At 33.4% G+C, this 23965-nt stretch overlaps 2 protein-coding genes across 3 annotated transcripts in view; both read left to right on the forward strand.

Moving 5' to 3' along the window:
- Positions 1–2541, forward strand: part of LOC147063583 (protein FAM135B) — a 59124-nt gene extending 56583 nt beyond the window's left edge. Inside the window, exon 16 of the mRNA XM_085959537.1 lies at positions 690–2541. Within this exon, the coding sequence (XP_085815663.1) occupies positions 690–875 (186 nt within the window). The 3' untranslated portion in view covers positions 876–2541. The remainder of the gene's footprint in view (positions 1–689) is intronic.
- A 15006-nt stretch (positions 2542–17547) lies between these two features.
- LOC147063584 (CYFIP-related Rac1 interactor B) overlaps positions 17548–23965 on the forward strand; it is a 28857-nt gene continuing 22439 nt past the window's right edge. For both annotated transcript variants that reach the window (XR_015072135.1, XM_085959882.1), the window contains exon 1: positions 17548–18208. Coding sequence is in view for 1 of the 2 variants with exons in the window: in XM_085959882.1 (XP_085816008.1) it covers positions 17894–18208 (315 nt within the window). In the remaining variant the exon portion in view is untranslated. The remainder of the gene's footprint in view (positions 18209–23965) is intronic.

The following is a 23965-nucleotide window of genomic DNA, read 5'->3' on the forward strand; positions in this document are numbered from 1 at the left end:
CCAAATGCTACGTTTACATCTGACACTTATATCGTCATACTTATGTATGACACCATATTCACTTTCTATTTAGCAGTCGTAAGGAGTAATTGGTGGGGAAAGATAAACAAGGACACTACACTTAGATTGCAGCTGTTGACATATTAGTTTCATAAATAGATACTCAATAAAGTATCTGGTGTCAGATTTTTGAGTCATATTTGGCAGTGGTAATGAGTAACTATAATAATCAGTAGTTATATTATTTGTATCAGCTACTTATTTCGCGTATGTCGATACTCACCGGTCACTTATTCCAGCAACTTATATATGCAAATGTCAACACCGCTTATGAAGTCTTCTTATATTCAATGTATTAGATCTTAAACATCAATAGGCAAAAGAGCAGATCAGAGCGCCTGGAGATCTTCTAAAGTGTAGAGATGTTGTCGAGTTGAATTTTAAAATTTTCACTGTCTAAAACTGGAGAGAAGTAGATTTTGACAGTCCCAGATGGGGACGGATGCTGAAGGAAGCCAAGACCTATATAGGACTTCAAGACCAGGAAAAAGAAGATTCATTTAGCATTTATTTCTAAGATTGAAATAACGTTACCATTATTGCTGATAAAAATGAGTACTTACCTACCTATTAAAATTATGTCAGATAATAGTAGTAAATGAATAATGTCCTTATTTGTTCATTTTCAGGTCCACAACATGGTGTCGCCGCTGGTGAGTCGAGGAACGGTGACGGTGGCGCGGTACGATGCGCAACACGCACTGCCGCACACCGCAAACGCGCTCATCGGCCGTGCCGCACATATCGCCGCCCTCGACTCGGACCTTTTCATCGAGAAGTTCCTGCTCGTCTCCGCCCTCAAATACTTCCGATAGCTTCCCTTGCCAATGCACCCACCCAACTCCATCATTATCTCTATGGTTAACTAATTTAAATCATAATTCAGTTTAAGTTTGTAATCAACTAGGTACCTTCTACGAATCTTTACTGCCATGGTTTTGCAATGTAACATCACATTAAAGAATCACTGTTTTAATGTAACTCCGGACTTAGGGTCCGATGCATAGAAGTACTTATTTAACATATTTTATACATTTTTTTTACGATTTTCGGACACATAAGAACTAAGAACTTACACATAAAAATAAGTGGGTGACAGCGCTACTGCCGTCAAATTATTATCTTTTGTAAACTTTAGATTATCTAGAAAAATCTTCAAGCATTTAATCGATTGAGCATTTTGTGTAGTATATAAATGAACACGGAGAATGTGTTGTCATTTCAATAATAGAAAAATAATGCTGGGAATTCTTTATCCGCGTTGCGTGCATTTACAACTATTATTAAAACACTAATAAACTAATCATTGAATTATTTACAACTTGCATTACCTACTTAACTATAGGTAATTTAAAATTATTAAATTTTTTTTCTGTGCGGTTTTCATACTTTTACTATACGAAAAATAGTAATTTAAACGATGATAAAACTTATTTACTGTTTTGCTTATTTGTCATTCCACTTTCATCTATGCATAGCGTTCTTTGGTAGCTAACATAACATCGACATTCTATGCATCAGGCCCTAAGTCATTCATTTAGTCACTTTAAATACAGTGCATTTATTTTTATCACTCTTCAAATTCTCATAAATTAATTTTGTTTAACACTATATAGATGCCTTTGCTCTTCGAAAAGTACCTATGTAATTTGCATTTATAATAAAATTGTTTAATTTTGCTATTCCTTATACTGCGAAGTATTATTCCTATGGAGCCTAATTATCTGACAGGGCTACTTCTATATTGTGGCTGATACATCACCACGGCCATCTGGTGAACTAAAAATCACTCCGTTCTTTCACATATACATCTATACCCTATCCCCATACCTTGACAATGACCACCCAAGTCTTGCCCGTGCCTAATGTATTTGCATATCCCAAAGCGCAAAAGGTGATGTAACGCATCTGCAATTATTTAGGTATGGGCATGTCTTAAGATCACCTACCCAAGCATACCATTGACACGCACTCACGGTGGTAAACGAACGCTAGGAAAAGATCAAAGGATTATGAAAAGTAGAAAAAGTGGTCACAGCAACTTAGAGACAAGATCCTCTTGTTTACCGAATGACACAAATGTTTTAAATGAAGTAAAATTGACCTTTGTGGCAACTCAGTCGGACGATCTTATGTGCCTGACATAAGGTTGAACCGACTTAAATATTTCTTCCGCCACTTGTTTGTTTGCCAATATTCCTTTGCCTCTGTCGAGTTTTAATCGCTGCATCAACCACCGTCAAACGGATGGTTTGCTTCCCCGTGTAAAGTTTCTAGTCTTCCGAGTGCTTACCCTAAATCCTCCCTTTGTTTCGCGTACATCTCGATGGCCATGCCCCCGTTTCCGTCCTTTCAAACTACACACAACGCTCTGATTTGTCAGATACAATATAGAAATCGTCAAGTTTTTTTCAAGCCATTTGAAACAGATATCTACGTATGACAAAATTATGTACTTTTGAATCAATATTACCTTATTGTAAAAAAATTAATTGTGTTAATTTCTTTTGTAATCTGTTTCATCGCATTTTTCCATCCTACTTCTAAGTCCGCCGTTTTATCAACTGCCCCAACGTAAAACAGTTGACATCTCGCTGCGACTGTGAACATTAACCGTTCGCCGCTCGAGATTATTCGGAATGCATACATACTTAGTAGTAACGATTATCTTTACACCAAATTATTGAGACTTTATAAAGATAAAATTATATAAATATATTGTAACGAACTTATTAAAATAGTGACCTATCAAAGATAACTTTTACATAATTATTATGTCTTAGATTTATTGACTACCATAACCAATGATCTTCGTGTTTACATAATTACATATTACTATACAAATGGGAATTCAGTTTTCCATGCCTAGTAATGATAAAAATTGTCAATCACCTGTTTTGATATTTAAAGTGAAGTGAAACTATAATACTACAACGGACATCTAATGGAGGAATTACAAAACATGCATTTTAATATAATTTACATTTAAAAGTACTTTAATAAATTATCATGTTCGGTTTTAAGCGGAACATATTATGGACCTCCACATTCCGCATACAGTGGTTTTTATATAAACAGTTTTTTTAAAGAGAAATAGTTGTCAACCATTGCAAAAACAATAACCATTTTTTTGTCAGGCCATTGGACTCAGCTTCATAGACGGTCGCTAAACTGACTCGGTTTCCGTTTGTGCTTAATCAATAATTTCCTACTAAATTTTGCAGGCGTAACAGATCATTTAGGCAGACTGTACAGTCTTTGTTCAGACATCTCCATCTTTATTAATTAAAGATAAAAAAAATTGTGCGCTGTATTACATTGCATGTTTTGTAATGCCATCGCTAGATGTCGCCGGTACACTACCCTTAAACCGAAATTTAATGTTAGCATTTTATAAAAATATAATTATTGTGTTCAATAATTTATTTATTAAATATTTTTAAATTATAATATGTTGCTCCCCTTTCTTTCTATTTCTATCTCTTTCTTCTAATACCCGCAGCCTTCCCATATTTCTTTCTTCCAGTGTCAAGGAGATAAAATAAAATAATTAATTGGCTTCCAAATATTCCTATGTGTAGTTCAAAAAGGTTTGTTGAATTTTGATTGATCTTTCGGTTTTCCTACGTTTTATTGTAAAGATCGTAATTGTTTACTTTATTGACGATGAGTAGGCTATAGAGATACGTAAAAATTAGTAATAAATAATATATAACAGAAGTCAATATGATATTCTATAATAAATTAACGTTATTGGATTATTGTAAGTATGTAGGTAGGATTGGTAAGAGAGGGTGTAATTATTGTTATAAATATTTTACATATAGAGTGGTGCTGTGCTAAAAATGTCTTGACTAACAAACAACGTGTACCTAATCGTGGTGCAAGCTATACGAGAGATTATCAAAGCCATGGCATCTTTTATGGTGACGGTGTTAATGGGTGTTATGGGGTTCTATTACATGTCTTTCATGATAACTGTCGGTGTTACTCTTGAGCATTTCAACCATTGATATACTACTAGATGAGGAGTTACCATACAAGTGTCATTTTAAAAATGTACCACAAAAGAAGATAAAATAATATCGTCTTATAATATTTCCTTGTAGGTATAATACGTTAAGACCTTTAACATGGATTCCCGAATTTCACCCGTATTGCCCTGGCTGTAAAACTAAATTTGCATTCTTGGAATAGTAACCCTAAGGGTGTCTGCAACCCAAAGCTTGCAAGCTACCAAAAATTCATGTCTGAGCGGACAGAGCAAGTCGTCATGCGCTGACTATTAGTTAGAGTAAGATGCAAGCTAGATCGGGCTTACTCATAATTATTGCCAGGTCGTTTTCGAGACAAATATCAAGTGAGCTTATATCGAGTTAAATCCGCTGATATTAAAACAGTAAGTTTTAACACTGGCCGAGTCGCTGAAAATCGGGCGTCATTTTAAGAAGCATATGATTCATCCAGTAGTATATCAATGATTTCAACTAACAATGAATTTGTATAATATTTTATTATTTATTGTTTGTTTTTAAGTAATATTCTCCTCGGGTGTATCATTTTTTTTGTGCAAGCTGAAATAAAATTAGGTATCTACCTACTTGCAAAGTCAACTATATTCAGGCCGTACTGAATTGTGAATTACAATGGCTAGTTATTGATTATCTTCGAATGCAATGCGGAACCTTACTAATTACTTAAAAAATATTACCATTGTATTTCAATATACAACAATCTTTTTCTACAAACAATTTATAATAGTGCATTCAAAGTATGAGCAATATCTAGCACTACCATCGAAGTTTACAGTTTCGTGTCACGGCCGGACTATACTATTGGGTTTCAGGGTAGTTTTTAACCAGCCCAGCATATTTTGACGCTGTAAGTATAGACATAACGGTACTGTTCGGTTATCAGGAATACAGCGGAAAACACATTTTGAAAATAGCCGATAAACTGGATTATTTGTTAGGTTAACCTAACCTAACCTAACCTAACCTAAACTAACCCAAACTAACAAATAATCCAGTATATCGGGTATTTTCAAAATGTGTTTTCCGCTGTATTCCTGATAACCGAAGAGTACCGACATAACTGATAATACTTCAATCCTATGTATGCCCTGTGGTGGTTTTAGTGCGTATGGGCCCAAGGCGCTGACACATTTAGAGACACTCTTTTTTAAATATTCCCTACGCCATAAGCTGCCATTGAGTGTTAAAAATACAGGCAATATTTTACAGATTTTTTCTGACTTTGATTTTCTACATTGATTAATTATTTTATGAAAAATCAATGGTGTTTTAGATATGATAAGTACTTGCTATAACATTTCTATTGATTAAATTATTTTTTAATACAATACTGAATATAATACGAATATATTATTATAGTTAGATTCTTACAGAAAACACATAATTTTGAATAACCTCAGAAACATATCTATTGGGAAAAAGTCCTAGAAAATAAAGTTTGGACCGAATCAAATTCAAACTCACATCTCTCACTGTCCAGGTGAGTGCTCTTATCATATACCTACCGATTTGTCGATGAATTGATTCTAGCAACTACGTTAACCGAGATTCTACAAATTCTACCAATGGAATGCCAATCAAGTTTTATAATAAAATGAATCAAGGTAATTGATTATATTTCTAATCTGAGTGTAGATGGCATCAGGTGTTACCCAAATTTAAGCCGTATTATATTGTCGATGTTCATTACACTTTGGTAATCTCTCGGATAGAATCTGCCTCGCCGAGATACTAGGCTTAGAATAACAATTGTTTCGATATTATTATAATGGACCTATTTTCGATGAATTCAACTAATACATGGTACAGCGTATCTATGTTGTGATGTATAAGTAATTAGAATTATCGTTGTAATATTATATTGTTTTCCCTCTCCCGATAATTGTTTCTCAGTAAAAATATTTATTTCTTTGGATACCGTTTGGACATAATATTAGTCAATGGTGGATATTGCATAATATTTAGATCTCTTTTTTTTACTTAGATAAAAAAATGATTTACTGTTATTAATAATCAAATAATTTTATCTCGACTGAATATTTAATTTAGTTTATTCAGATACTACCTGCCTAAATAAAAAAATTCTTTTCTGCTCAAAACTATAATCATTTGTTACACATTTTTTAACTCACTGACCATATTATAATGTTTCATTATTAGAATATTCATGTTTATGTTTCTTTTTAATATGTTCATTATTCACCTACATATTATATTAAGGTTTGAACTGGAAAATGGTAACTTTTCAATAGTATGATTTTAATGACACCACAACATAAATGCCGGAAATATAATTTTTTAATTACGCCTATACTATAATATTGATTGTATTTTTAGTTATTTTTTGATATCATTATTTTATTATCTTTAAAATTATTTAATAAAAGGCAATTGAATCAAAACAGCAAAGCACGCAGTTCCAACCATTTACGTTGGAGGTGTCGATATACATAATATAATACGATATGATAGTATCGTCGCTATTCTGGTTAAAAGTAACTATCAGCATAAATGATAACTTTCACTGAAATATAACTGTTGGACATAAAAATATATTGTCAAAAGAAACAAATGTGATTTTGACATTGTACTTCGTCTTTGTATTCGGCAAGGTAGGATTTGTAGACCTCTCACTAATGATTATGTCTAAAATAGTATTACTTTATAATTGCTTATAACGTTTGTAGAAATAAAAACAGCATACACCAATGCATAAAGAAAGTCTCATGATAGTAAATATAAGGTTTTAGCCTCTCAGACCCTCAAGCTCGGCCTCAATAACTGTGTTCTAGCAGCCGTTTTATACTCATGACTCCAAGAGATCCCAACCGATTTGGACTTTTACATTATGATTTTTAAACCATTAATACATTCAATAAACAAAACGCATTTCTTTCGCTAATTTCTCCCGGAACTGCCTTCGCTGATAAAAATAGTTCTGCGTTTAATAACTCTCTGATTCACTTCACTAGTGAATCAATAATACTTATTCTACATACTAATCTTTTAAAGAGCTTTATCCTAAAACGATATCATTGTTGATAGCGACTTTTACCTGAATAATGACAATTTGTATGTTTTATATGGAGACAAAATGTTAATAATTATGTTCATTGATTGATGTTGATATTGTCAAAAAATGGTACATATTATTATCTAAAAAGTACTGTGGTTCATTTATTGCTAGAACAATACAATCAGTAATATAAATTCCTCTTATGTTACCTTTCAACAATAATTACTTACTATTAATTAAATAGAAGTTTTCTGCTGTTTTTTTAATCATAATTATCGATTTACGTGCTCAAATGATTTGTGCAAAATAATCGTTGTGTCTAAACATAAATCCGAGGTTTGCCCAAGCCTTAAATTATGTGCAAAGTTTGTTCAAATTAAGTACACAGTTTTGATCTGAGTGCAAATTATATGAACCTGTAAACCCACTGTTAAAAATTGATGATGGCCACTATATTAATATAAACATGAATATTACGCATTGCATTTTTAATCTATTTATTAAATTCTTTTATATTCAAGTCCAGTCTGCGGGACTGTATAAAATTTTAAAATCTAAACAAATGATAGGTAATCGAATTTAAAAACCTTTATAGTGACAAAGTTTCCAACACTGGCCAGGTATGTTACCGTAACTATATTCGTCGGAGTAAACTAAACTATTGAGGGCTGTCACCGCTTACAGATTTATAATGAGGGGTGATTATTAACGATCGTAAATAACTGATCGATGTACGTAAATAGTATTATTTCATGTGCCATAATATTTTAATGACTGATATTTGGTTTTACAAATAATTAGATATATATTATGATTTAATAAAATATAACAATTATGTATTTTTACAATTGCAAACTGATAAATACTCATTTGATAATTTGTATTTCATACTATTATAAATACTTTTATTTCTTTATTTTATAAAATCATCGCAGAAATTATAACATTTAACATTGTAAAATTCAGTTGTTATTCAAACAATATTATTATTTCATTGTCAGAGTTGATATAAATACACAATTGAGTAGCTGAGGATTGAATGAATACAAGTGCAGCACCAATGATAAATTTGAGTAAACCACCTTCAATTAATTTAAATATGCGATTGTAATTTGTTTTCAACATGCAGTAAATGAGGTGTTGCTATTAAATGATCCATTATTATAGATCTACCATCATAAATTGGCGTTTCAGCGAGGGCGCTAGTATGACATTGAGAATTTTACCATAACTAACAAAAAAATAGTAATTTATAATTTATTATTGGTAGTAGATTTCTGTACAAATATTATGCAATCCATAATTCGAGAAACATGTTGTAAAATTAAATGGCATTTATAACAAATTTATCCTCGATAAACAATTTTAGTTTCAAATTCGACCGGCTGCCAACTTACGATGGTAGATCTTTACTATTGCAAGAAAAAATTAATATTTTTATCTTTAATGTTTGAAGGAGGACAAGTCAGGCTAAAAGATTATAATTAAATATGTTACTACATAAAAATTACGCATTTTACATACTTATGTAATACATTTTATAAGCTACAATCAGATATATCCAATAATGGATGTCTGGAATAAAATGCTTATAATTTTCATACAGAGCAGTTATATAATATAATATAAATTATATTTATTTTGTTCCATGCAATAAAATGTAGGTATGTGGCAATGTGAAATGTTGAAGAAACCCTTCTTATATACTGTATACTGTATAGAGTGGAGCTTAAACATGTTACTATGAAAGTGATGGTGAAGTGAAAGCACTACCATTTTTCATACACAGCATTACTGCAAACACAATTCAGGGTTATCTTTGTTTTGTGCATACAAAAATTAGCAATTACAAACAGCCTTCAGCAATCTTTATAGGGATGGCTCAGAAGGCTCTATCTGGAAGTAATTTTTAAATTATAATATCTCACTTGCACACATTTCATACTCAGCGCCTCAAATATAAATGTACTGACCTGATTAAATTATTTTATCAACAAATGCATTTTTTCCATTACTTAAGTAATCGATCTTCCAGTTCATTAGTCAGACAACTCAAAATAACTAGTTTTGAGATAATAGCAAAAGCAATATTGTAATGGTCAAAAAAAAATCAAATATTATTGATTTATGCCCGAATTTTATATATTTTATCAAAAGGTGTTTAAAGATTAGGTACTTTTACAGACATTTAGAAATATTCATTTAATGAACCAGACAATATCAACATTTCGTTTAATTCCTTAGAAGTTTATCAGCATTAGCATTTTTTGGTGGCATTTTGGAGATATCTGAGTACTGAACCAGGTAGAGTGTAAAATTTTACACAAAACTGCATAGTCCTCTGACTAATGAACTGAACGATCGGTCACATATACATTTATTATATGATATAATTTTGATTAGTAAAAATTGACCTAATATAATATTATGAGACATTGAAGAGGGGTACAATATAGGTCATCTACTTACACTTATTGATTGCGATATTTTTATTGACTGAGCATAAAAGGACTTTTAATAATTTCGAATAGATACCTTACTCAGCTTAGAATATTAAATTTGTAGAATGATCTGTAATTGAAATTTTTTTATGTGTAATGAGCTTGAAATTCCACTTCACTACGAGTCTATATCGGGTTGTGTAAATATTAAATTGAGATGTTCGTTCTGAATAGTCTGTTACTCGCTTGAGCATCCGTATAATGGCTTCTTACAGTGATGACGATCGATAAAGCAAGATCAATAACATTGTCCTCATAAACAAGTTTTGTATATACGCAAACATTTATTTTTCGTCGTGTCGGGTCTTCTATGGCTACAGGGTATCCCTCCAGAAGTGAGTGAGGGCAGCACTGCTTTCTTCAGCTCCTCAGATTTCAGCGGGCAAACAATACACCTACTCTCGAAAGTATTGTTACAATTTCAATATAATAAGAAGCAACCAAATCTATTTAGTCATGTGCGGTACAAAAAATGACTTAAGTGTAAAGTAACTGACAGCATACTCTGCTTTTACGTTTTCTTTTTTTTGTGGAGAAGCAGTATTTCAAGCTCATTAATTAATTGGCTGGGAGTTTTACAATCTCTTCACCGTTTCTCTCTAAAGAGATGGCTGAACATAGTTTTGGTATGAAGATTATGTTGAAAACGTAGAATGATATAGTTTTAAGGTGCGCTTGTGTCGAGTAGTGGATTCAAAGTAGAGCTATGTCGATAAAAACAAGAGAGTGTGGTATATCGAATGTTAGACTGATTAACGTCTTATTATATTATAAAGTAATAGTGTCTCGATGTTCATTAGAGGTTATATTTTATGTGACTGATAAATGTTTAAAAGTCTCCCCTCGGCCGAGCTATTTGACTTACTCTGTCCAATGATCTTGTAAAGATGTAAATTTTATCAGATGAGTGTGTATTTAATGATAAAATACCTCATAATTTGCTCACTTAAGAAATATACCTACGACCTACGTGATTGGATGGATGTGCATTATTTTTTATTTATTGTATGTGTATATAACATTATTATACAATATATTTGATTTTTAGGAGTACACTAGCTGTTTTGTTTTTGTACATCCAAACAATTCTTAATAAAGCCTAAATAATTATATTTATGTGTGTTTCTTTCATTTACAACATTTTTCTAATTAATATTAGGTAGGTAAGTACATAATTGAGGCGTCTAATTCCAAAAAGCGATAAGTCCACATTTGGTCAAAATCGAGAAAAAAATATGCACGTATTCTTTGTATAATTTTACACAATATGTATTGATTTATAAATACCAAAACGCGACATAACCCTACGAAAAAAAATATTTTAAGTCTCGATTTATTAAAAAAAGCGCCAAGTCCGTTTTTCATATTATTTAAAGCTCGGTTGATTTCGCGCGTGTTTAAGTCAACCAATAAGGGAACGTTCAATATTGAAAAGGACGTCACCCATGCTGTAGCATCTGGTAAACTAATGACAGTGCCACGGAAATATGTGCCTTATGCGGGATAAATTAAAAAGTGAAGTACAAGTAGCGCTAAGTCCAATTTTATTTTGCCGATATTTATTACATTTAGGAGTTTATCGGCTGAAACAAATTGCCATTTGGTTCTAATTTCGACTTAGAATACAACAGAAAAAAAAATCTCACGTTAAAACAAGTAATTGAAGCTAGAAACATAAAAACGTTGTTTCCCGAAAATATTGAATTGTGGACTTGTCGCTTTTTGTAATTAGACGCCTCAATTATAGAATTTTTCTTTGCCGAGACCTCGTGAATTTGGTACCACATCTTTACGCATCGAGGACATTCCTGTACCATTCTTAATTTGATTTTTTTTCCTATGCCTTTATTTCAATATACTCGCAGCGTGCGTAATATACCTACCTATCGCATCGAGATTATCGAATTGTTATTTCGCGAATTTAATATTACAACGTTTTAAGTATTTATTTTTGACAAAACAAACCTTACAATGAATTTGTATTTTAAGCTGTTTTCGACCAGGGCCTATGAAACCGCTTTGCAAAAACCCTGGAAAATTCTTAGTAGCGCAAGGCGGAGGTGATTCTGATGAATATTTTGTCGTATTCATCGGGAACTGAGGACTGCGATTTGTAGTCGAGTTTTTCCCGTGGTAAAAGAAATGTCGCATAGGACTGATATTCTGAGCATATACTTATCCTATCTTATATGATTGCAGTCACTGGATCTGAAAGGCATGAATCATCTTTACATGTCACCATTATTTTTATTCTTTTTATTACATCAATACAGAAATTAAAAAGTGCATCTCTTCCGGCCTCGTTTGCCATGGTCCCCGGAAGGTCTCGAATGTCCGCATCTGCCATCTGTAATAAAAAGTTCAGGTTGTGCCGCTCCTTGCTAAAGATTTGACAATCTAGGAGTAAATGTAGGACGTCCTGGTCGCTTCCGTCATCGCATGGACACTTTCCATCAGATGTTATTTTAAACCGGTGCAGGTATGCTCGCATGACTCCGTGACCTGTAAGAATCTGAGTCATCTCAAAACACAGCCCCTTATGCAAACTGACGTCTCGTGCTGCTAAAATTGAAGGTAAAAACTTTCGGGTCAACTCCCCTGTCGATGAATTTATGTATCGTGAGTTCCATTCGTTTTTCACCATATCTGAAATTGTAATTTTCGCGTAGCTCAGAGGAAATTTGTCATAAGCTATCGCGGTCTTGGGCTCAGAAGCACCATGCCGAGCCAATTTGTCAGCTCTTTCATTTCCTTCTATCCCGGTGTGTCCCCTTATCCACTTGAAGTGCACCTCGGGGTGGCGCCGTCTCAGTATTGTGGACTCGCTGTGAATAGAAAAGACAATCGGATTAGTAGACAAGGGATCTCCAATTGCTTGGATTGAGCTTTTGGAGTCCGAATAAATACAAATACTATGGTTTTCGGTGAGCTTTCGTTGGATTGGATCTGAGCCTGCCCACTCCAGAGCGCATTGGATGGCATAGAGTTCGGCCTGCATTACCGTACAATAGGTGGCAAGGCGGTACTTACGAGCCGCTATCTCACCGCCATTAATGTATGCCACAAACCCTGCACCAGTACCGCCATCAATTTTGCTCCCATCCGTGAAAATCGGCATGTTATTGCATTCGTTGCTTTCCAACGTTGCAGGATAAGAAACCACTTTAGAAAATAGTCTAGCTGGGTGTGGCAGCCTTCTATAGTCCACCGGTTTTTCGTAAAGCCTGTCGTCAGGCAGAAAACCTACGAGGCTCTCCTCGACCTTCTTAGCTCTGTAAATGAGAGCGATTTGTTTTAAACGTAAATCTAGAGGCATAAGTCCTGCTAGAGCTTGCGTTGAATATTAAATCGCATATTGGTAAATTACAATTTCACTATTCCTAATACTCAATATCTAATTATTTGCTTCCGCTCATCCCTTACACCAGCAGAATCCCGCAAAATAACCAAGTGGTACGGTCATATGTATTCCACTCCGCTAATTGACTTAGGAGGTCAAGAGCCGCTTTTTAGGCCTACAAAGCCTTATTTCCGACTTCCCATTTAAGATGGGAAGTCCATGGGCATGTCAGTAGGTACTCGGAAGAGTGCATGTGTTTCAATTTAATACACAAGTTTTTAAAATAAGTGCTTCTCTAACATGTGACAATACTTAATTAATGTGAATTTTTTCCACATGTAAATATAAACGAAAGTCAGATAAAGGAGCTTACGACCAAGGAAAATTACAAAAAACAGTTGAATGTGTAAAAAAACAGGATAGGTATGTCATAATATGGATAAATGTATATAATCATGTTTACGAAAGAAGAGAAGACAGTTTTAGCAGAAGTACAATATTACCCAAAGAGATTGAAACATCTTTTGCAGACAATTTGCATACGTTGGAAAAGCATATTGTGTCACAAAAAAGTAGGTAGTCCTCGAATTAATTGGACAGTATATTAAAGAAAATAATATCAACACACCGTTTAAAAACGAAGTACCTGGACAAATTGGTTTATAGGTTTTATTAAAAAAAATAAGTTAGTATTTAAATATGATGGTTACTTAAACTCTAACGGCTAAAATTATTAAACATGGAACATGCTTTGCCCACTGATTTTCTGAATGCTGGTTGTCCAAATTCGAAGGAAAATAAAATAAATTGCGGGGCGCGGGTTACACGTTATTCCCGAAGCACCGTGCGCGGCCGCGGGCCGACTGAAGCCACTCCAGCCCGCGCCGCGCTACTTTCGTGACTTTATTTTTTGTTTTCGTTACCGCTGCCTGTGCGATGTTTTCGTAACGAATCCGGCCGGGTGGTCAAGACAAAAGCATGTTCCATGCTAAAAACCGCAAGCCGTAGAATATGTTTGAAAAAAAATTTGCGATCTTTTTGTAATCAATTGGTACTATAACTTGTCTTATTGAACAGTACAATCGTCAACCTGAATTTAAAGGATTTTCCACAACGGTTATATAATGTTGACTGTCAACTTGACATAACAAGTTTTTCCCATGATCCTTCAAAAAGTAAACTCGTTAGTGTCATCGGATTTTTGTCAACTACCTAGGTTAATTAATAAAAAATACGTCGTTTTTCTTTCGGGACATCACTAGCGCTTCATACATTAATATGACACACTTACCCCAAAAAAATTTTTTAATCCATTTTGTTGAAATTCTATAAGGTAAATGTACCAGTAGTTGACCATGTACCAGTAGTTGACCTTTTTTCAATAAAATGCCCAAAATAAGAAACGTAGACACGGGATTGTTCTAAATTGTAAAGTTGAGACAAGTGAAGCCATCTGTGGTCGGATTGAGGAACTAACACATCACCATATCGTCGTTGAAACTAGAAAATTGTGTAACTCCAAAAACACTACTTTACAGGAGAGACAAAAAACATTATGGTTTCCTATACAAATGTATGGTTTTGGAGTGAAATCATCCATGATTTAACAATGATACAATTTTTCTGGAATTACAAAATTTGCAAGACGGATAGATATTATCAACGGCCACTAGATGGCATTCAAAGTGAATTTTCGATTAAAACGGAGTTACACAATTTTCTAGTTTCAACGACGATATGTCATAGGAGGGTCATAGCAGCTATTTTAAAACAAGACATCACGCTGTAAGCATATTATTTTTAATTTCTTAATAAGTAAATTGTTAAGGATATCAGTGGATGTAAGCATATGGCAATTTAATGTTTTTGACTTCATAATATCAAGTTAATGCATTACGGGCAGTCATACCGTCGCTATAGGATTTGTTTCCCGAATAGACCAAATGTCAATTTTACAGGAGACGAAAAACAAATTTCATTGTCGTATATTTTAATATCAGTAGATGTATCAATCATTCTTTCTACACTGTATGATTGCAACATTATCTAAGAATAGATTCCAAGAATAATAAACTGGTATAAATCATTAAATGCACAGAAAATGCGTTTTATTTACAAGTACTCACTGTGGATATTCGGGAAATTTTTAGCGCTCTCTCAGAATAATGGATATTCGGGACAAAACATGGACGTTCGGGATTTAAGACCGTAGCGTATTGCTGTACGGCCCACAGATTACTGAGTGGTCAAAAAGTACGCGCCTCAAATGTTATATTTATTTACACGATAATTGTTAATAATTACCTCTACTATTTAAATACTTAATGATCGTAATTACCCAAGTTTGTATGTAATAATAACATGCGGCAATCGCTTTTTCGATTTTTTTTTTCGGATTAAGTAATTAAATAGTTTTTAAGTAATTAACTATTTTTTTATTGAACGAATAATTCACAAGATTTAAGAATGTACCATTTTAATAATTGAATATACTTACATAATTTTTTAAATCACTTCTGAGAAAATATATTATAAGGTATCTACTACTTCAATTACTAACCGACGTCACGGTCATTTCTCCAATATTTTATGATGGTACTTACTCGTACTTGCTAACAATTTTATATTAATACTTTTTCCAAAAAAAAAAAAAAACCTATTTATATATATCCGTATATTATTATATCTATATATTTCTATAATTGACAATTAAACTTATTACAAACCACCAAATAAATATTATATATTTACCATTGTAAGGAATAACAACACAAAATAATAGCATGTATAAATTAATTACCATTAGCTGCTAATATTAGGTAGGTATCAATATCCTTAGTATATAATATCCACCAAATAAATAGTTACTAACATACATATTAAATTAAATTAACTATCAGCGCATTCAAAAATAAATAATAGCATCGCCTTTATTTTCATAGAAATACCTAGATTAAAAGTAAAATAAAGACAAACAATGTTTGATTAAAAATAATTTGAAATAATAATTATTTTTTACGTCATAGTAGTTGCCGGGTCATACTGTAGAATTCATATAACCGTTGGGATTTTGTGTCATTTATCAAAACAAAATGCAGTTATTTAGGTTAAAATACTCACTTCCACAACTCTACTGTAAGTTCAGGGCGAACTAGAGATGTATCAGCTATGAATGATCTCTTCAAATTTGATGAATTCACTATTAAAACAATAGTAATGTTAAAAACAATATCAATAAGACGAAATTTGAAAGAAGTCTCCGGACGGCCAAAAAATATGAAAGTGGGCGTGATTGTTTTAGAGCTAGACAGCGTGAATGTGGAAGCGAGATGCACGGCGTGAGCGCGGTTTGATTGGCTAAAGTCATATTCGGGAAATAAACACTCAGCCAGAGATATATTTCGACCGAAATTAACTTGGATATTCAGGTACGAATAGTTGGACATTCGGGAGAACACCACGGAGTAATTGTAACTTAACATGGCGTATTCGGGTTTTTTAAAAAAATATCTCTGTTCCTAGATAAAAATATATTTGTTTTATAAATGATTTCGGTAGAGTTCGATAAAAGAAATTGAACTGCATTAAAATGTCGATTTCGACAAAAATGGATATTCGGGAAACAAATCCTATAGCGACGATACGTATCGATATTATTTGTATCAGTAGTTAACCAGGGTGGTCAACTACTAGATAAATTAAATAAAATTATTTCACTTACACTGACTTACTTCACTGCCAGATTTGCCATAAAGCCTTCTGATTAGACATGGTCAACTACTGAAAAATATAGTGGCCAACTACTGGAACCCCTGATTAGACATGGTCAACTACTGAAACATATAGTGGTCAACTACTGGAACTTTCAATTTTTTGGATGGTCAACTACTGGAACAAAAAATTGTTCTTGAAAAATTGAACACAATTTTTTTGAAACAGACCCTTTCTTAATTTTTGTCTTGTCATATTAATTAAGACATTTGATCCATTATGAGTAGACTTGTTTTGCCAACATTTGGTGTAATGCTAAACGTTAATCGTTATTGTTGTTGAATTTTTTCTTAAATGGTCAACTACTGGTACGTTTACCTTACTGTAGTTTTAACTCAAGACTCAATATCCATTAAATGAAGTATTACCTTTCCATGCATATTAATACATTATGGTTTTGAACAAAGAGATAGTCTTCAATCTCTTTGGTTTTGAAGTACTTTTGCATAGACTAATATACTTTACTTTTGGAATAAGGATGAATTAGTTACACTTACCCCAATATTGGGGTAAGTGTAACAAACTGACTAGTGATCAAAAAATATTAAAATATCGTATTATGATAATATACAGTGGGTTCCTTCTGTACATATTAATTGTAATGCTTTTGTAGATCCTACGGTAAAGTTTTCAACTGTTTAAAACACACCTATTCATCATGAACCAGGCTGAAATTCATCTCATTGAATTATATGTCACACTTACCCAGACTCACCTTACCTCTTTTAATTATTTAAACCTCGTTCGAGTTGTATTATTTTTTTAGGGAAATACGCAATTTTATTGACAATTGAAATTTTTATTATTGATGCTGACAACCCTTTTGACAGCCATTATTTTGATAGACGGATTTTGTGATTTTCTGTCTTATTCTTTCTCAGAAACGCCCTCTAGTTAGTCATTACTCATTGCGGTTGTGTGGAAATTTGTGTTCTCCGACATTCATTATATCTGTCAAAAGGCGTGAAATATTCGTTCGCAATCCGTCGATCATTAAATCCGCATCGCGCCCCCAATGCACTGAAATATAAAGTACACGTAAAGAGTGTCGCGTTCGTTTATCCGGTTATCGTTCCCGACGCCAGCGTTTGTCTAATTTCTTGGATTAATAATGTGGTGGTCGCACTTCCGCTAATAAAATAAATAAATAAAGTGTCCAATAAGTCGTAAGATGGGAAAATTACTGAGTCTGCTGGCGCGAGATGAGTCTACGTGTTGCTCGTCGCAGCGCTATGAAGTGTTTTTGGACTTCGAGAACGCCGCGCCGACGGAGACGGAGCGCGAGATCTTCGACGAGGTGCAGAGGGTGCTCATCGATTCGGAGAACATCCTCGACGAGATACAGTGCTACAAAGGAGCGGGGAAGGAAATAAAAGAAGCGATCGCCGATCCTTCCCCCACTTGTCAAGAGAGGGCATGGAGGGCTGTCAGTCCTCTGGTCGCTAAGCTGGTCAGGTGCTACGAACATTCTCTGCAAATTCAAAGGGTGAGATGACGTTCCTTTCGGCATACCTGCTATAATAACTTTACAATAAATAAAGCTAAGTACAACCACATTTACTTTTGACTAATACTGACAATCCGTTTAAAAATTAATTCAAATTAACATTTCATCAAGATGTGAATTTTACCACGGCTTCACTGCCTTTAATCCACCATGTTCTGAACAGAATATCCTACAACATCTTCTAAATCTCACCGTTTCTCCCAACTGTATGTCGTCTCTGTTCTGGCAGAACACACCAACTGGAGAATACTAGTTTTGAGTAATTTGACTTTGAAGTTGTTAAAATGTTTGAAATGGTCTATCATGTGAGTTTATTAAGTAATCGTAAGAAGGATGACTTTAAAATAAAGACTGTTTATTAATTAAGAAGGTTTCCAGACGGTTAAGTTTGAAATAAGGAACATTTTGGTATAACTAACTCAATATGTCATTTTTTCGAAGTAGTGTCTTCTGCCAGAACTGTGACAATGTTATCCATAATAGTCTACACCACAGGTATTGATAAATATTGACTCTGTCGAAGATACCAATAGATTCATTCATCACCGCCACCACAACCCAATCTAGATATTGGCCACCTCCAGTAAATGTATGTCTCCACTCGTCTCTGTCTTGTCGCAAGCTCCTTCCACCGCTTTAGCTGCATGTGTGCCGTATTTCTTTACCCTTAGTCTGGTTCTTCTGACCATTTATTCCATTTGGATGTCTTCCATTATTGCCACATGAACTGCCTAACACAGTTACCACACTTTCACGCTCGAGACGATAGGGTGATCATTGTGCAACATGTATAGTTCATGGTCGCGCCTCCATCGCCATGTGCCATCTTTGTCGGATACGGGTCCAAAGACTTCTCAATATTTTGTTTATAAGACCCAGACCCATATGGGCTCGATGAGGGTTTTGTCTAACTTTTTCTTTGGGAGGAGAGGAGTCTTGATTTGTATTGTCTCTGATTTTTTTGTTTTCGTAGAATAATTCTTTTCTACTAACTTCTTGGCTTAGAAGTAATGCATGATTCCAATGACAATTTAATGCTCCTGCTGATTAATAGTGAGTAGGTATCTAATGTATCTACTATGGGTTTTTACAAATTCTTTCTTTGGATACCGAGCTGTTTTTGCAAAGAGCCATCTCTCATTGTGTGCACCTCCAGGTATTTAAAACTGTCGACATTCCCCCTGATTAGCTACGAACTATATACTTGCGCAGGTACAATTGAAACAGAAACTTGCGCAAGTTTTCTATTGTGTTTTTGATTCGTAATGTGACACTGATAATGTATACTTGTGTTGTGTGGAGTGTGGATGTGGATGATGATCGTCAAGAAAAATTGCACAAGTATACCGATCAAGTAGATATGCATGATGGCCACGCGGCTTAAGCATCGGCCTATAGCGTCATGGGTCCCAGGTTCGAATCCTGGGTCTGACAAATACACATATTGTTTTTCAATTTGTGTTTGGGTCAGAGTATGGACCTAATAGGTTGAGCAAGTGGCTGATATCCATGTCTCGTAAAAACAAAAATCTGTTAATACAAACCTCCACTCTGTGGAGATCCATATGATGTTATTTGGATCGGACATGGTTGAAGAAGAAGAAGAAAATATGCAGTTAAGTTTCGCTCATAGATCTCTTGATTGTAGTTATGTCTCTGAATCATCGCACAATACTCACATGTTTTTTTTACAATCTGGTGGATTTTTTTGTTTTTTTGCATTTTTACTTTAAAGTCCCATTCTACCTGCCGTTTGCTATAGAACAATGAAACCTACAATGAAATTTTTTTTTGTGCACAAAATGAATGGGAACTGGCTTTACCCTACTGGGTGTGGTATAACAGACTAAATAATATCTCAAGTGTGGAAAAATATGGGATAAACTTAAACACGTGTTAAAGAATATATGCTATTTTCAACAGTTGATAATACTCATTTTAGTTTGAAACGTTATTGTAACGTGGTTTCAATCTTTGGGAACAGTTGGCACGGGTTTTTTTACTTGGTTTTTATGGCGGTTGAACTACCCTGCTTCAGAACTTTGGTCCACGGTGATAGCTTTTACATTACTATTTATTAATCTGTTCTGTGGTGACGTTGAATAAGTAGTAAGCACGCAAGTGCATCTCCTTGTAAGCCATTATCGGTGGTAAACTTAAGTACCTACCTATCTGATAATGCACATTCTATCACCGAAGAGAATATGTTTGAAAATGTTTATCTTTGCCATCTCAATTCTGATTTTGATTCCGACGTTTCAACTCCAATCGTCATGGTATTTTAAAAATTCCGTCAGTGGTAAAACCCAGGTTCTTTGTCAGAAAATGTAAGTAGGCAATGCGCCAATTTATGTCTGTTGAAGTGAAGCATGTATTTTTCAATGTAACTTATACCATTTATAAATAGCTCATCATCCTATGGCCCGACATAAGTGAGTACTGACTGAGCGATGAGTCAACAGGATTTGACAGAATCTGTGTCGGTAATTTTAGGAGATACGGTCACAATATCTGTTCGAGATAAACTCTAATCATCTATGAAGAATAAAATTGTGACAAATTACACCAATCACTAAATAATTATCTACATTTTCATTCATGCATTCATTTTCATATTATTTAATTGAACTATACATTACTACTTGCATTATCACTACTGGTTCCATGTCAAAACAGAACAGTGACAAAACAGAACACGACAAAACAGAACAACGATAAATATAACTATGACCTTTCAGGAAAAATATATATTTAATGTTGAAATTGTCCTATCTCTATTATGTTGATAGATTTTTAATAGCACAGATTTTCAATACACCATAATAAATCAAAATAAATGAAAATATAATTAATATTAAATTCTACAGGTTTTTTTAAAAAAGGTTTGTCGATAGCTATTTCGGTTGTAACACCATTATCAAGACTATTCAGATAAGCCGTTTGCCTTTGCTTAAATACTATATGCATAGATAGAGACAGAATACATTTTCTTATTCGTTCAAATAATATTATGACTTTGTATACTTATTATTAATTGTAATACTATTAATACTTTGAAACCCTAAGTGGGTTTTTTAATGGATATCAAAATTTACAAAATTTATCGAAGGTACGGTGTTCAAGTGCTTTGGTTATATCTTGACATTATTAATCAATTAAAATATTATTAGTATAATGTTGTTAATCATGCGCTACAACCGAAATAGCTATCGACAAACCTTTTTTGAAAAAACCTGTAGAATTTAATATTAATTATATTTTCATTTATTTTAAAATGGAATTCTATCAAGTAAATGCTAGCTCAATTAATAATAAATCAAATTATATACCTAATTTCTGCATCACTAATTGCTAGAAAGCCTCAAATAAACTTAACTCGGTATTGCCGGCAAGCTTAGGATATCTCATCTTAATCAATGTAATATGTTCAAAATGATTGGGTGACTAGGTACAACGAAATAATCAGTTTAATAATTCTGCAGAGATAAACAACGGAATTTTAGCTGTTTGAATATGTATTGTAATCTATCTATTAGCAACATTGGGATGCCAGGATTAAAAAGGGATGGATAATTTAATTCTTATTACGGTTTCCGTTGAATATGGACCAACAAGATAATTGTATACAATTATACATAGTTTGCGGATACAAATTATTTCCAAAGCGCCATAAAATAAATGCATTTTATAATCCGTTCCATATCTTGTGTTTTCCCTAATTTAATCATTTAAATGGTTTTACAATAAATGGTGTTAACCTACGGTAAATCTAGCAGCTGCATAATTGCCAAAATGTCAATCGAGATTGTTGCAGTGGGCTTTCAGATAAATTGAGGTATTTACGCCGAATGACCAACATGCAGTGATTACATTATACATTTTTATATACTCTATATATAAAAAAATGTATTATACCTTGATGATTTCACTTTTTTTTTTAAATATTTATATATAAGTATGTGTATTTCGTTTAAAATTTAATTAAAAAATAGATTCCACAAAAATTAATGTTTCATTTTTCCCCTGGCTATTCTGTTTTGTCATGTTCTGTTTTGTCCGGTTACCATCACTACTACAGAGCAACTTTTATATTCCGGCCGATACATCACGTGAACTGTATGCATGTAGTGAAGCAGGGGCCGGAGCATAGAGATGTACTTGAATATCGGGCAGAATGTAATAGTAGAACTATATCTATAATACTTGAACTGAAATCTTGTAGCCGTCAACTAAAATTCAATAATCGTATCGGCAGACGCTTCCATAGTCCAATGTGTAAGGGACTGGCTTCTCATACTGATGTTCAGGGTTGGATTTCCGGTGAGGTCACATTATTTCTTTGTGATTTTCTCAAGCCTCTGATTGTTACTGTGATTATTTCACTATTTTCAGTCCTAATGTTCACTATATAATAATACAGCTATAATTGGACCTTGTGGCATGTTGTACTTAGTGTTAATAATTTTATTTAAGTATATAAAAAAATTATACTTTTTATAAATATTCTCATTGTCTTTTTTCCACAATGTCTGATGAGGCTTATATACAGTAGGTATTCTGGTATGTTTTATATCTTGAATTTTTGTTAGTAAAGTGCAACTAATCTAGAGTATTGGTACTGTCCATTTGTGTGGGTCTATTCTATACTTATCGAACACTAAATTGATAAATAGTATCAAACTTAGGGTAGGTTTGTATCAAAATATTAGCACTTATTGTAACAATTACACGAAGCCGGTTTTTATTGTTGCAATAAGTGCGATATTTTAACAGCAGCAAGATAGGTGCTGTTAAAATATAGCACTTATTGCAACAATAAAAACCGGCTTCGTGTAATTGTTACAATAAGTGCTAATATTTTTCACTTTATCACTTTAGCGGTCGATAAGCATAGAATAGACCCACTGATGTCATGAATCGTCCTGGTAAATTCAATGTGTGTTTTATCTAGCGCAAGGACCCATTATTTTCCATTCACCTAACCGATTCGGTCCTTAACAAATACACATTAAAATAACAACATGCATATTTTGCCAGCCGTGGGTCAAAATCCACCACCCACAGCTTCAGAGATGGCTGCTCTACCAACTAGATCGCCTTATGCATTATTATGTCGGTACATTTAGTTTTAAAACTTTAAATTACTAAATGAATACTATCAACTGGGAGTTTAAATATGAATACGGACATTAGATGAATTTTAATTCTGTTTGCCTTTCTGTACTACATATTAAATTGCACATTTTTTGGTAAATGGTACAACTGATGGATATTAGATTGCCAGAATATACCAAAAGGTCGCTAAAAACAATTCAAATGTACATAACATACTTAAGTAGATCATTTTTTTTTGTAAATTAAACATGAAATACTAACAATTCAATGCAGAATCTGTTTAAAATAAAGCTGTGTTCGTGACAATAATATTTTAATCCTGGCTTGTATAACAAATAAACACAGAGGATATTTCCGATGGCGTTTTTTATCTTTGTCGAGCTCATCGCTATGTTCCCTAAAACTCAAAAATGTTGCAGAGGTCTGATATACTTGAACTAGAAATGAATTATCATTATTTTCTATTCATGCAACACCAACATGTGGACAACTACTCTATTTTCCCCCCTTCCTTATTATTCCAATCATCTTGCTGTTGGATGTAAATATTCTCTAAACCAATGAATGATCCCAACATTAATAATATATGCTGTTGTCACGTACTTATCTACCTTCAGTACG

The sequence above is a fragment of the Rhyacophila brunnea genome, unplaced genomic scaffold, assembly GCF_057557595.1.
Source record: "Rhyacophila brunnea isolate RB1 unplaced genomic scaffold, BYU_Rbru_1.0 scaffold_9, whole genome shotgun sequence".
In the NCBI taxonomy this organism is placed as follows: Eukaryota; Metazoa; Arthropoda; class Insecta; order Trichoptera; family Rhyacophilidae; genus Rhyacophila; species Rhyacophila brunnea.